The sequence below is a fragment of the Natrix helvetica genome (genome assembly GCF_964273705.1).
Source record: "Natrix helvetica genome assembly, chromosome: 2".
Classification (NCBI taxonomy): Eukaryota; Metazoa; Chordata; class Lepidosauria; order Squamata; family Natricidae; genus Natrix; species Natrix helvetica.
Window position 1 is genome coordinate 57,759,545 of NC_138552.1, and position 15,249 is coordinate 57,774,793.

The 15,249-nt window shown below is 46.2% G+C and overlaps 1 protein-coding gene across 7 annotated transcripts in view; it reads left to right on the forward strand.

The window, feature by feature from the left end:
• The window catches only part of CSNK1G3 (casein kinase 1 gamma 3), an 83,608-nt gene that overhangs the window by 20,251 nt on the left and 48,108 nt on the right, over positions 1 to 15,249 (forward strand). For all 7 annotated transcript variants that reach the window (XM_081941658.1, XM_081941655.1, XM_081941657.1 and 4 more), the window contains one exon: positions 13,587 to 13,627. In XM_081941658.1, the coding sequence (XP_081797784.1) occupies positions 13,587 to 13,627 (41 nt within the window). The remainder of the gene's footprint in view (positions 1 to 13,586; positions 13,628 to 15,249) is intronic.

The window sequence follows — 15,249 nt, forward strand, 5'->3', positions numbered from 1 at the left end:
TTGGAAGGGACCTTGGAGGTCTTCTAGTCCAACCCACTGCCTAGGCAGGAAACCATATACCGTTTCAGACAAATGGCTATCCAACATCTTCTTAAAGACTTCCAGTGTTGGGGCATTCACAACTTCTGGAGGCAAGCTGTTCCACTGATTAATAGTTCTAACTGTCAGGAAATTTCTCCTTAGTCTAAGTTGCTTCTCTCCTTGATTAGTTTCCACCCATTGCTTCTTGTTCTACCCTCAGGTGCCTTGGAGAATAGTTTGACTCCCTCTTCTTTGTGGCAGCCCCTGAGATATTGGAACACTGCTCTCATGTCTCCCCTAGTCCTTCTTTCTATTAAACTAGACATACCCAGTTCCTGCAACCGTTCTTCATATGTTTTAGTCTCCAGTCCCCAAATCATCTTTGTTGCTCTTTGCACTCTTTCTAGAGTCTCCACATCTTTTCTACATTGTGGCGACCAGAACTGAATGCAGTATTCCAAGTGTGGCCTTACCAAGGCATTATAAAGTGGTATTAACACTTCACGTGATCTTGATTCTATCCCTCTATTTATGCAGCCTAGAACTGTGTTGGCTTTTTTGGCAGCTGCTGCACACTGCTGGCTCATATTTAAATGGTTGTCCACTAGAACTCCAAGATCCCTCTCACAGTTACTACTATTTAGCAAGGTACCACCTATACTGAACCTGTGCATTTCGTTTTTGTTGCCTAAATGTAGAACCTTACTCTTTTCACCATTGAATTTCATTTTATTAGATAGTGCCCAATGTGCAGGTTTGTCAAGATCCTTCTGTATCTTTAGCCTATGATAATGTAGCTTTACAGTAAAATAGAACTAGTTTGTCTTGTGCTTCCTGATTGGTTTACCTGGTAAGGCTGACATTATGGCAGCTCTCCTTTTAGAAACAGTAATTCCAAATATTCCTTGTGAAAATGAAGGGGAATGTTTTTTTTTCCTGTACACCGCTTGGAGAGTCCAAGCAATGGGTTAATTCAGTCTGCTTGCCCTTAGGACTGAGGAACTATTTTTCCTTTAGCCACACCTCCTCCTGGTGTGATCAATCCCCAGAATTCTTCCTCAGTCAGCCCGTTTGGACGTAATTAGCTAGAGCTCTGAGCTGAATTAATCCTTTTTTGGCTTGGACTCTCTATTTGCGTTTTCTTCCTCTTTCCTAACATTTCCCCAACATTGTGAGACGTTTTTCTCCTCATTGCTGCGTTTCTCTCCAGCAGAATCTTCGTTTGAAGGCCAGGAGGTAAGCTGGAAGGTGGTGGGGGTGCCCCTCAGCCTATCTCTATGGGACGGCTTCGGAGGCCTGCCGCTTGTCGTTTAAAACGGCGCGGCTGCAGCGGCGAGGTTCCTACGTTCCCAGGCCCCTCGTTTGTTATTTTAGACGTAGTTTTTTCGTTCCCCGGCCTGCTAGAGGACCTCTGCCGCAGGGAGGAGTGAGCGATCGTCGCCATTCAAGGCGCGTTCGCTCCTCGCTCTCCCTTAGCCCCACGCTGTTGCGGCGGCCATTTTAGGCGCGAAAAAAGCGCGCCCAGCCATGGCCGCCATTTTGCATCAGCCTCGTTATCAGGAGACCGCTGGAGGTGGCAGGGCCTGGCAAGGGTTTCTCAGGCTGGGGCCACCACCTTCGTCTTTTTACCTATTTTTGCGAGCGGTGCTGGTTCCTGGGCCATACCAACGGTCATTATACCGGCTCAGGGAGGAGGCCTAAGTAAGCGCAGGCCAAAGCCTTTTTTCTAGTCATTCTCCTCCCTGCTTCTCCTGCGGAGCCTTGCGCCTCGGTGCAGGCCCCAATCCTACCCCTGGGCCTCTGACTGGTATTAAGCATGGGATGATTTCAGACGTATTGCCTCAATTACTGTGCATAGAACAATTTTGACAAATCTTTTTGTTTTTGTTCCCCCTGCAGCAACCAGTCTCTCTCTCTAACTTCTGCCTTGTCATAGCCTTGCTCCATCTTGTGTGGTCATTGACTATGGACCTGCCCATTCCCCCCGATTCCCAAGATACTAGGCCGAGCCTCTCTCAGGCCCCTAGCAAGGGTTCCTCCTCATCGGGGAGTGGGGGTGCGGGCAAGAGTGGTGGGGGTAGTTCTGGGAAACAGCGTTCCAGAACCCCTTCTGTGGCTGAGGCCAAGGATGCTGAAAGGCGCCAGCGGGCCCTTGACAAGCAATTTGAGAAGGCCAGACGCCAGGCAGGCAGGGAGCAGTCCCATTCCGGAATCCCTCCCCCCCGGGAGGATCTCCAATTGGTCCTTGCCGAGGAGGTGGAGTCCCAGGACCTGTCCCCAAATAGGTCATTTGCGGAGCCGGCTTCCCCGGTCCCCTCGTGGGCCTGCGAGCAGGCCCCTCCCCCTGGAGATGCTAGCATAGATGACATGCCGGGTGAGGTTCACCCCCCCCTGGAGGAGGGCCTAGATCCTGACTCTGACTCAGAAGAGCTATCTCCCCGCATGCAGGAACTGATGGCCCGTGCCATTGCTAAGGGCATCACGGAAGCCATGAAGTTTAAGAATCCCACTGCAGTGGCCCCTAGGGGCCCAAAATGTGGTCAGGCAGCTCCCCCTCCTAGCAAGCGTGCCCGCCATCCTTCCCTGGAGTCCTCGGTGGTCAGCGAGGTCTCTGCCATAGAGGACCCGGACCCAGAGGTGCTAGGTCTTTCGGACGACGAGGACCTTCCTCCCGAAGCGCCTGCCTTTGCGGGTCTGTTCAAGCCTAGCCTTTTTAAATATGTCCTCCACAAGGTCATGGCTGCCACCAGGGTGGGGATCAAGCCCAAACCAGCCGCGCCGGCGGCAGATGCCGCCCCGGCTAATCCCAATGCGGTCATGTTCGATGTTCCAGCTCCACAACAGGAGTTGGTGCCGGTCCCGGGGCTGTTTCTCGACCTCATCCAGCGCCAGTGGGCTCAACCAGCCACGCAGTTCTCTCCTAGCGGGGTAGATAGGAAGCTTTATACTATGGAACCAGTGCTGGAAGACCTTCTGGCCCTTCCCACTGTCGACCCGCCCATCGCTGCACTCACCTCTAATTCCTCCCTACCGGCCGACCTTCTGGAAGGCCTTAAGGCGGAGGACAAGAAGGCGGAAAAGGCGTGCCACAAGACCCATCTGGCGGCTGCCTGGGCCATCAGGGCCTCTTCATCCGCCTCCTTTTTTAATAGGGCTTCAGTTATCTGGCTGCGCGAGCTTCTGACCAAGCTCCCGGCGGGAGACGTCCGCCTCCACCAGGACGTGTCCAAAATAATCGCGGCCTCCCAATACGCCGCTGACGCATCCCTTAACGCCACTAAATTCGCCTCCAGGGCACTCGGCTCTAATATTACTTCTCGCCGTCTGATCTGGCTCCGCCATTGGCAAGCAGACCAGAAAAACAAATGGAAACTGGCTTCCGCCCCCTTTAAGGGGTCCAAATTATTTGGCGAGTCCCTGGATCCTCTCCTCATCGAGTCCAAGGACAAGAGGAAGATCCTCCCTTCTCTAAACAAGAAGCAGGAACGTAAGACCGCTCCCTATTCCAGGAGGCAGTCCTTTCGTGCCTCCGAGCCTTCCACCTCTGCCTCTTCCTTCTCTCCCTCCAATAGGTCCTTCGGTCAGCAGGGCGACAGGTCCCAGGACAGGGCACCCTTTCGGGACAGAGGCAGACAACAGTTTGGCTTCCGCAAGTATAACCGCGGTGGGGCCTCCAACAGGCCGTTCCGTAAGTCAAAGTGACTGCCCGGGCTTGGCGCCCATCGGGGGTCGGCTCCAGCTGTTTGCCTCCCATTGGGCCCAGACAACCAAGGATGCTTGGGTTCTGCAGATAGTCAGGGAAGGCCTCTCCCTGGAGTTCCTGTCCCTCCCCCCCGGACCTTCATCCGGTGCCCCGTCCCATCCTGCCCTCAAAAGAGGGAGCGCATGTACCAGGAAGTCAGGCATCTACTAGACATCAGGGCCGTGGAACCCGTTCCCCAGGGCGAAGAGGGGAGGGGTTTTTACTCCATCCTCTTCCTGGTACCAAAGAACTCGGGGGGGGGGGTGGAGAGCCATCTTGGACCTCAAAATGCTCAACAGGTACATCGCCTACCGGAGGTTCAAGATGCAGTCCCTGCAGACCATTCTGGCAGGGATTCGACAGGGAGATCTCACATCTATAGATCTCAAAGAGGCATACCTCCACATTCCCATCCGTCCCCAGCACAGGAAGTTCCTGCGCTTCTATTATGCCGGTCGCCACTTCCAGTACAAAGCTCTCCCATTTGGCCTCTCGTCCGCTCCTCGGACGTTTACCAAAGTTCTGGCGCTAGTGGCGGCCCAGCTAAGACGCAGGCCCATAAGGCTCCAGTGCTACCTGGACGACATCCTTATCCAGTCGTCGTCCAGGCAGCAGGCCTTGCGGGATCTCCAAACCACCATGAGATCCCTCAGGAATCACGGCTTCACTCTAAACATAGAGAAGAGCCATCTCACTCCAACAACCAGACTTGTACACCTGGGGGCGGTGATAGATACCAGCTTCTGCAGGGTTTTCCTCTCCCAAGACAGGTTGGACGGTCTAAGGTCCATGACCCACAAGGTGATGAGCTTGAGGCAGGCTCCAGTGGTCCTTCTGTCGCAGCTGCTGGGTAAAATGATCTCCTGCATCTCCATCGTGCCGTGGGCCCGCCTGCATTCCAGGGCGCTTCAGTGGCTGCTGCTGCCGCACCAGAGGGCATCCAGGAGCAACTCTCCCAGGCTGATTCGTGTCCCGCCGGAGGTGAAGAGGTCTCTCCGCTGGTGGGTGTCTACGGCCGTCCTCAAGGGCCACCTATTCAAGGAGCCCGAGAGGTTAATCATCACCACAGACGCCAGCCTCTCCGGCTGGGGAGCCCACATGGGTTCCCTGGTTGTCCAGGGCAAGTGGTCCCAAGTGGAAACCAGTTACAGCATCAACCTACTGGAACTGAGAGCTGCTCGCCTGGCCCTGCGCCATTTCAGCCGGTCCATCCATCGTCAACATGTGCGTCTGATGACGGACAATGTGGCCACCAAGGCCCACATCAACAGCCAGGGTGGCACCAGATCCAGAGCACTGATGAGAGAGGCGGAGTCCCTGGGCCGCTGGGCGGAGCGCCATCTGGAATCTCTCCGCTCCGACCACATCTCCGGAGTGGACAACACACAGGCGGACTGGTTGAGCAGGACAACCATAGATCCTGCGGAGTGGAAACTGGACCCTCGCCTGTTCCACCAGCTGTCCAACAGATTCGGAACTCCGACCGTAGACCTGTTCGCGTCCAGGGACAACAAGCAGCTCAACCGCTTCTTCTCCCAGTTCTTCACCCCGGGGGCGGAGGGGACAGATGCACTGCGTTGCAGGTGGCCCCGCGAGCTACTGTATGCCTTCCCTCCCCTGCCTCTCCTTCCTCAATTCATCTCCAAAGTCATCGCAGAGGGGGCAGAAGTTCTCCTCGTGGCCCCACACTGGCCCCGCAGGTCGTGGTTCGCCGACCTTGTCCACCTGTCGGTGTCTCCTCCGTGGCGCATCCCTCCGGACCAGATCTCCCTCAGCCAGGGGGCCGTGGTTCATCCAGAGCCCCAGTGGCTCCAGTTGGCCGTCTGGCACTTGAGGGGGACCAACTGAAAGGCGAAGGCCTGTCAGAGGAGGTTGTGAGCACCATTCAGGCGGCTAGACGTCCTTCAACCACCAGAATTTATGACGCGTCTTGGGCCGCCTTCGCAAAGTGGTGTGAGGAGCTACTCATCGAGCCGACGACCGCGCCTGTTTCCAGAGTCCTTGACTTTCTTCAAGCGGGGCTCAACAAGGGCCTGGCCCCGAACACCCTTCGACGCCAAGTGGCGGCCTTGTCCACCGTCTGGTCGGGTGACCCCCTTTTGCCTCTCAGCAAAATCCCGAAGGTGCGCCTCTTCCTCAAGGGCGCCTCTAACCTTCGCCCTCCCACCGTTCATCGCTACCCCACTTGGCAGCTGTCCGTGGTCCTACGGGCCATCTCTGGCCCTCCATTCGAACCCCTACGCACTACTTCTCTTCGATTCCTGACGCTGAAGACAGCCTTCTTGATTGCCATCACGTCCGCTCGCCGGATTTCGGAGCTGTCTCTTCGCCAGGACCTGTGCGTCATCCACCCTGACAGGGTCATATTGAGGCTGGACCCGACCTTTACTCCCAAAATAAACTCATGGTTTCATAGAGCGCAAGACATTGTGTTGCCAAATTTTTGTCCTCATCCGTCGCATCCTAGAGAGCGTTCCTGGCATAATCTTGATGTCAGGAAGGCCCTGAAGGTTTACATCGCCCGCACTGCGGAGTTCAGGAAGTCAGAGGCTCTCTTCCTCTCCTTCCAGCCTGGTTCCCTAGGGAAGAAGGTCTCTTCCTCCACGATTGGCAGGTGGCTTCGTGCCTGCATTGCGTCAGCCTATGAATGCCAATCCAAAGCCGTTCCGCGCGGCATCACCGCACACTCCACACGAAGTGCTGCTACCTCGGCGGCCTGGGCCACCCAGGCCTCAATCCTGGACATCTGCAGGGCCGCTACGTGGTCCTCTCCTTCACCTTTTGTGCGACACTATAAATTGGACATTTTCGCCTCGGCTGAGGCGTCCTTCGGCAGGCGTGTGCTCCAGGCGGTTGTATCAGAGACCGAATCCCGGGAGCCTTCTTCTGCCCGCCCAGATGGACAATAACTTGGGTATGTCCCATTGCTTGGACTCTCCAAGGGGTGTACAGGAAAATGACCATTGGCTTACCTGAAGGGTCCTTTTCTGTACACCGCGGGAGAGTCCAACCCACCCTGGCTATCGAGGCCGGGATTTGGGTTCTTCGTGTCAACAGTACATCATTTTGGACGCTTCGCTCCGTCCGCACGAACTGACTCCTTCTAAGAATTCTGGGGATTGATCACACCAGGAGGAGGTGTGGCTAAAGGAAAAATAGTTCCTCAGTCCTAAGGGCAAGCAGACTGAATTAACCCATTGCTTGGACTCTCCCGCGGTGTACAGAAAAGGACCCTTCAGGTAAGCCAATGGTCATTCTCCCTTCTAAGTATAAATCTTTATGTCTGTATGATTGACCTACTTAATAAACGTATCTCCTAAGCTTGAATATATCCACATTGAAGTAAAACTCATCACATTCCTTGATAATTGTTTCCACTGTCAAATCAACTTTCCTGTAACTTTACAGATCATTAGATCATTTTATATGTCCTGCACTCTAGGACACGAGGAATTAATCTCTTCAGGTAGATGAAAAATGCTTGTCTGTCTGTCTGTCTGTCTCTCTCTCTCTCTCTCTCTCATCATCATCTTTTCTCCTGTTGGAACATGCCCAGTTCCCTCAGTCTCAGTTTTAAGGTTTCTAATCCCATGATTTCAATTCTCTAAATCTATTACAGTTTTCCTGTATCTTTTTTATAATATACCCAGAACTAGAAGTTAATTCACAAAAAATAGTTTGAAAATATTAGTTCTTCACAAATCTGCACTGATCTTTTGTAATCACTGCAGTTTCTCCACCCTTATTTCATTTACCTTTTTTGAATACCTTCTCTATAATTTTTTGAATACTTTCTCTATAATTCCAGTTTTATGTAATCTTTTGTGACCTGACTTGTTTTCCATTTTCAACATATGTCTTTGTTTTGATTTGTTTCTTTTATTTCTGATCTTTATTAGTCTAGTCCAGTGATGACTAACCTTTTTCCCATTGCATGCAAAAAGCATAGGGTCATTTTTCGCTCCCCGGAGGCTTCTGGGAAGTCTCCTGAAGTCTCCGGAGGGCAAAAAACAGCAGAAAATGAAAGCCGAAGTCAGCTGGCCAGTGTGCACATGCACGTTGGAGCTGACAGGGCAACACTTTGCGTGTCCTAACAAATGACACGGTGTGCCACTTGTGGCATGCGTGCCATAGGTTCGCCATCATGGGTCTAATCTTTAAACCTTGGCCTACTCTTACTAGCTGCTTCTGCTATCTTTGTGGTTGTTAAAATTGTTTGCCATTTTATTTTCTTCTTTTTTTAACGAACTCTCAATCTTTTCTGCATTATCTCCTCTTAGCACAGTATTTAATGTTCTCAGCAGCATCACTATCTTTGCTCCATTAGATTTCTGAGGAGGATTTCCATTCTTTTTATTGATTGTATTCTTTTGAACTAGCTGTCTCCTCAAGTTTTCAATATTTAAATCATAAGGGTTATGTTATTGGATCTTAAGTTATACATATTAAAATGTATTTGTTTCTCTAAAGCTAACTATTTATTTATCTCACATGGAAATTATTGCAGCATTGTTATATTTTCATTTCTAAAACACATTCATTTCTTCTAGCACCCAGGATGTATTTTAACTTACTTTCTTTCAAATCTTATCAACGGAGCCAGAATGATATCAACTAGATATATGCAACAGAACAAGCAAGAGGTTTTTTAAAGGTCTTGGTGTATTTTTAATGTGTCTGATTTCTTTTGAGTCCTTGGTAGAAATATTTTATTGCCATGATGATTCAACAAAGAAAGCTTCACAGGGCACAAGAGTCAATACATACTGCATATACTACTTGACAAACCACTCTTGACAGTGGTTCTTTCTAGTTGACAAGCAGCCAAGTTTGTTGGACTGCCATATAGTTGTTTCTAACACTTTCATCAGACACTATGAATTACGTAAACTTGCTTTAGAAGCAGAGTTCAGGAAATAAGCTTTGGTGTTTGTTTCAATCCTTGTATTTAATTGTTTTCCCATATCCATAATCATTGCCCTTAAGTCATCTCAGTTGAACAAAAATTGGGATATTAGAATCTTAATGCAAAGATTATTTTTTGCTATTTAATGAAAGCGGTTTGCAAGCCCCACAATGTTTTGCAGAAGGCTGGTCTGCATGGAAAACCGAGGAACCATTATTTATTACTTTATGGAGAATTTTTAAAGTGGTCTGGTACTTTGGATTTGAAGGCACAAAGATCCTATAAAAGGTATAGCAGACTTGAATGTAGCACTTTTCTACAATTTCCTGAACTAAATGTGCTACTGTACCTGGTATTACAGTATCAAGAGGTAGTTACATGATCTCTGGAAAAGTGCATGCAGCTGCTTTAAGAAATCATATGCTAGTACAGTTTAGTATTTTTATTTGGTATTGACTTTTAACTAAGCAAAGCAGAGACCTATTTTTTTCATAACAACTTTGTTCGATGGGTTGAACTGAGAGCAAGTGAATGGCCCAAAGTGACTCAGTGAACTTCTATGACTAAAGACAGATTTAAACCAGATTTAAATCCCTTTGCTTGTCTAATACTTTATTCATTACACTGCACTGGGTCTCCTTCTCCTTCTCCCTTCAATCTTCAATCTGAAGTGTTACAAAGGTCTGCTTTTCTTTTGTTTCTACTGTGTTCTACAGTATATCTCTTCCCCTCACCTAGAAGACTATGAATGTAGATAGCTGAATTCTTACACTGAACCTGATTTGTAAGACTTCCTACTTTGATCTGGTAGAGATGCTATTCGTTTTATACAGTTTTTGCTTAACAACCATTCCAAGTTATGATAGCACCAAACAAATGATAGCTACAACCATTCCCAAAGTTACAGTTGTTGCAGTGGCCCTGCAATGATGCAATCAAAATTTGGGCACTTGAGGCCTACTGGCTTTTACAACCACAGAGTGCACTTCAACTGCCCCCGCTTGTCTGTTCATCCCAATCTCTGTCCTTTTGGCTGCCTACTCCTGTCGACCCACACTGGCTCATTTCGGTCCCAATCTATCCAATATTCCCATAGGCACCTCAGTCTGCCTGCTGATGCTCTACAGGCCAGGCACGACTCACTGTCTTCCAGTGGCCATATGTAGCCTTGCAAAGGAGCTACTTGTTCCCTGGTGATGGCACCTCCTAGAAGACAAGCATTTGTGGTTTTGGATTATGATTCAAAATAGCTACAACCTAGGTCCTCTGCTGAGTACAGTCCTGGCACATCTTGGAGCTTGAAGGTTATTGTCATGCGCCTTACATGGACCAGGCATGGGTGTTGCTTTCTTAGTACTGAAATGGGAGGGAGGAAGGAAGTTAGCTCTGTCGTCTCATGTCTCCAGATTGTCTTGCCAGGCTGGTGATAGGGATGCCATTGCTGAGTTTTCCTCAAGCTTTTAATCATGAATAAGCAGTTCACAAACAAGGAAATAGATAGCTAATTTGTACTACTATACATTATTTAAAGAATCTAGGAATAATCTCAAATATTGAGGGCTGCAGTACCTCCTCAGGACTTTATAACTTAGCTTTATTTCTTAAGGAAACAAAAGAGTTAAATGCTGACATAGAATTGTATAAAATTAAAACCAGCAAGAATAAAGGCTTTTGGGCATCAGTTCCCCCCCCCCCTTCTTTTCTGTTCATAATTATAATCCATGATCATTTAGTGAAGCTAAGTGGGAGGAGAGTTTGGACAATTAAAGGACAGTACTATAAGGTCAGTTATTGTATGAGGTCAGTTATTGTAATGCAGTAATTACAACCTCTTACCTATGAGATGGAGGTAACTGTTTCTAATTGATACAAAAAATCAGAGTTGTAAATTCAGATGAATAAGTTGCCATCAATACCTTGATTCCTTTGTTTAGGTAAAGAATCATGGGACAATAGCAAAATATACAGTACTGTTCAAAAGTCTGCGCAACCATTAGACCTGTTGTTACAGAAATGGTATAATGACCATTTAAAATTATGCCTCAATCTCCTTATTAGAATACAACCAGACAATACAGGAAATTTTTATGCAATAGTATGTGGAATGTAACGCTATATGCTGTCATTGCTAACACTTAAAGGTGTCCTACCATTTGATGCCAAAATGACGGCTGTACAAAAAGGTTTATTAACATCAGGTTTGTGCAAGACATGCTTGAGAATTACATTGTACATATATGTTGTATGACTGTAATTCATTGGAAACTTGCTAATAAGACAATTTTCAATCACATCATTCCAGTCAAAATGTCAAAGATCACAGAATGTGATAATGAAACCATATTTTTGGCAAGGCCACTGTCAAAAACAAACTTGATATTATAGACTTGCTATTTAAGCTGTTATAAAGAAATTTGAGATCAAGAGAAGTCAAAGACAGAAAAAGGATTCGAAATCCAAGGAAACTTTGGAATTCTTATGAGAAGTTCGTCATAGTTTTTTCTTTGAGAGACTGGAAGAGTTCAGCAAGGACCTGGCTCAGCATCCGGCAGCTTCATCAGGATGCCAAGTTGGCCCCTCTACAATCTGAGAAGCTTGATTGGATATGGTTTTGATTGGGAAATGGAAGGGTAGCAACCCAAAAAACCACTTTTGTACAAGGGGAACAAGGTGAAAAGGCTAAGGCTGGGATGGCGAACCTATGGCATGCGTGCCACAGGTGGCATGCAGAGCCATTTGTCACAGCGCACAAGGCGTTGCCCTGTTAGCTGGCCGGTGCACATGCGCGGGCTGGCAAGCTGAGTTCAGCTTTTTCTAAAGCCATTTTCACCCTCCCCCATTTCCAGAGGCTTTATAGGAGCCTGGGAAGGGAGAAAACAGCCTCCCCCACCCCTCTGGAGGCTTCAGGAGCTTCCCTGAAGCCTCCGGAGCGCAAAAAAACGCCCCTACAGGCAAACCGGAAGTTTGGGAACAGACTTCTGATTTGCTTGTAGGGCTGGTTTAAGCCCTCCGGAGCCGCCAGGGAAGCCTCCTGAAGGTCCCTGAAGGCTCAGGAGGACTAAGAACGGCCCTATGAGCAAACCGGAAGTCACTTCCGGTTTGCTCGTAGGGTTGTTTTTTGTCCTCCGGAGGCTTCAGGGAAGTCTCCTGAGGGCTCCTGAACGCTCCAGAGGGCTAAAATCGGCCCTACAAGAAATTCGGAAGTGACTTCCGGTTTACTCGTAGGGTCGTTTTTTGCCCTCCGGAGGCTTCAGGGAAGCTCCTGAAGCCTTGGAGGGGGGAGGCTGTTTTCACTCTCCCCAGGCTCCTATAAAGCCTCTGGAGTCTGGGGAGGGCGAAAAAAGTATGCAAAAATGGGCTATTGTGTCTGCCATGTGCACATGCGCTCGGAGGGGGGGTCGCACATTGCATTATTGGTGTGGCATGCCTGCGCAAGACCCTCCTGCGCTCCCCCGGCTCATGGCATGCGAGCCAAAAAAGGTTTGCCATTGCTGGGCTAAAGTATGCTAAAGCTCACAAAAACTGGAGTAAGGATCAGTGGAAAAGAATATTATGGAGTGATGAATCGAAATTTGAAATTTTTGGCAATATGTGAGAAGAGTTGGAGATTAATGGAGGAATGAGTGCTTGCAGCCTTCAGTGAAATATGGCAGAGGGTCTGTCTTGATTTCGGCCAATGGTTCCCAACGTGGGGCTCACGCCCCACAGAGAGGCAATTTGATTTTTAATGGGGGCAATTTGAACCTTGTTTAAGCCAAGTTAATGGCCTTTTAGGCTTTGTCCACGTGAGTAGAGTTCACTTTTTGAGTAAAGTACGAATTATATGTCACGGGGGCATCAGGATTTTAGAGATACTTAAGTGGAGCATTGCCAAAAAAAAGGTTGGGAACCACTGGTTTAGGGTTTCATTTCTGCCAGTGGTGTTGGCGATATTGTCCATATTGATGGGAATCAGGAATGCTGAAAAGTGCAGACAAGTTTTAATTCATCGTGTCATTCCTTTTGGAAAACACCCAATTGGGAATAGGTTATTTTTCAGCATGATAATGATCGCAGGTACACTACTACTACAGTTAAATCATATTTAGCAAGGAAAACAGCTTGCTAAATATTATAGGGGCAGTATGGGATCACCTGAACAGAGAAACAAATAAAAGAAAACCTAAATCTGGGAAATGCTGAAAGAAGCCAGGTATAATATACTAGAAGATTACCTCAGAAAACCTCAGGATAATCTCCCCCAAAAGAGTTCAAGATGTGCTTAGAGCCAAGAGAAGTCACACTAAATATTGACTTTTTGCCTGAAGTAGCCATTTTGTTCTGAAAACTGTTGTTTGTTTAAATTTTGTGTACATATTTCCTGTATTTTCCATTTGAATCTTAATACTGAAAAATTCATTAAAACAGAGTGGGTGGTGACCTAGGACTTTTGTGCAATACTGTACATTTTGATAATATATCTGCTCTGGCTTGTTCTTCCATTGACATAATGGGAGAATTCTTCACCTATGCCCCCCTTTCACTCATTCCTACGAATCCTAATATCCATATTTTCAAGGTTCCAAATAATTCTGGAAATGAGAAGAGATATGGTCTTTTGTGCATTATGGAAGAAAAGTGAGAATTAAAAACAATGTTTTAAAGTATGCATTGCTGTTTTTTAACTATAAGGTAACATTTGAATGTATTAAATTGTTAACTACTATGAGCACAAGTACAAATATTAAAATAATGTTCAGACATTGAAATAATAAGATAAAGCAGAAGACTGAGTTATATTAGTGTTTTTGATCTGTAAACTAATGCATGTCAGTTTTGCTTACACTATTAAATGTTTTTTGCTATACTTTCAATGAAGATAATTTGAATTTACTTATAGTTATACATTCTAACATTCCTGTTTTTCATTTTTTTAAGGAAAAAATTTGTATACTAATGAATATGTGGCAATTAAACTGGTAAGTTAACATTAGTTATTATTTGAGATAAAAATGCACAAGATTGTAATCTCTTGTTGTCAAGAAGTTAAAAAAATCATTGAGGTTTTCAAATAATTTCAGTGGAATATAGGCTTTCTTCTTTTATGTGGATATCCCTCCTCTATCACTCTTAGATTTTAAATTACAAGACTGTATGATGTAAATCATCTCAAATTATATACTTTAACATGAAAGTCATAATAAAGAAGCTCTGTGCTGATGTACCATGTTACATAATAAGAGGTTTGCCTCATGAAATAATTTTGAAAGCAATACAATTTCATTTTTCATATCTGAACAACTTATTTCTTAGCATTGGAAGAAAAGTATTTGTATGATTTTAAAAAGTGAAGACTATTTTCTTGTGAAGTACATTTTCCTTTATGCTTTCATAGCTCAATTTACTTTTCATTTCTATAAAGTTAAAAAAAGACAACCCAGGAGCATTATTGTCTTTTCCAATCTCATGCAAGATTGATAATTAATAATTAAATGTTAAACAATATGGCAGTTGACATTTTAATGTAGGGAATATAGAACATCCCACATTTATAATTTAATGCAAAAGTTGTAAACATTTCCAAAATTGCAAGGTAGCCTAAACTCTTACCTCTGACTGTATAAAGAAAGAAATATATATTAGGGGTGAAATGTTTGAATGTGCATGCTTATATTTAGAACTGCACAAAATATTTCCAGTCCCCAAACACATGGACCCAATAAGTGGGTGCTCTGACTATGATAGAAATATTCAGAGCTCAAAAAAGGTGTTTGAACTCAAACCTAAAGCACTTCTGGAGTGCTCAGTGTATCTTGTTTGAAAATCAAAGGCTCTGCTCTGAACTTCAAATGAACCTTTCGAACTAGAAGCATGAATGTTTTGCACATCTCTGGCTTACATTTACATTCATCTGTCAGTTTATACTGTACAAAGAGAGTGATATATTGTATAAGGCAGTGATGGTGAACGTTTTTCTGCTCGGATGCCAAAAGGGTGCATGTGCTGGCGTACCCAAACCCTTAATGCAATGCCCTCCCCCCTTGCATGTGCACACAACACCCCTGCCCCCCCCATGCACGCAAGCCTCACTGAAGCCTCTGGATTTCCGGTAGGCCCGTTGGGGCATTTTTTGCCCTCCCCAGGCTCCAGAGCCTGTGGATGGCAAAAAATGGGCCCAACAGGCCTACCGGAAGTTCGGAAACTTCCTCTGAAAGGCCGAAAATCAGCTAGCCAGCATGAGCATGCGCGCTGTAACTGACATAGGGCAACGCCTTGTGTGCCCTCAAGCATGGCTCCATGTGCCATAGGTTCGCCATCACGGGTATGTGGGATAATATAGAAAAGTTTTTAAAGATTTGGAGATAGGAGTGAGATTATTGCTTATTATTGAAAGCAACCAATACTTTACTCTCTCTGATGAAATAAAAAGATGCATATACTATGATAATAGTTTTGATGGTTTTTCCAGCAACCAATAGTTCATTACACAGATGTTATATGACCTCCTATTCAAAGTATCAGTACTGCAATTTTACACTGTTGAAATTTAATTTTTATTCAGTTTTTTTAAAATAAGTGAAGGCAAATTTTTAAAAAACCC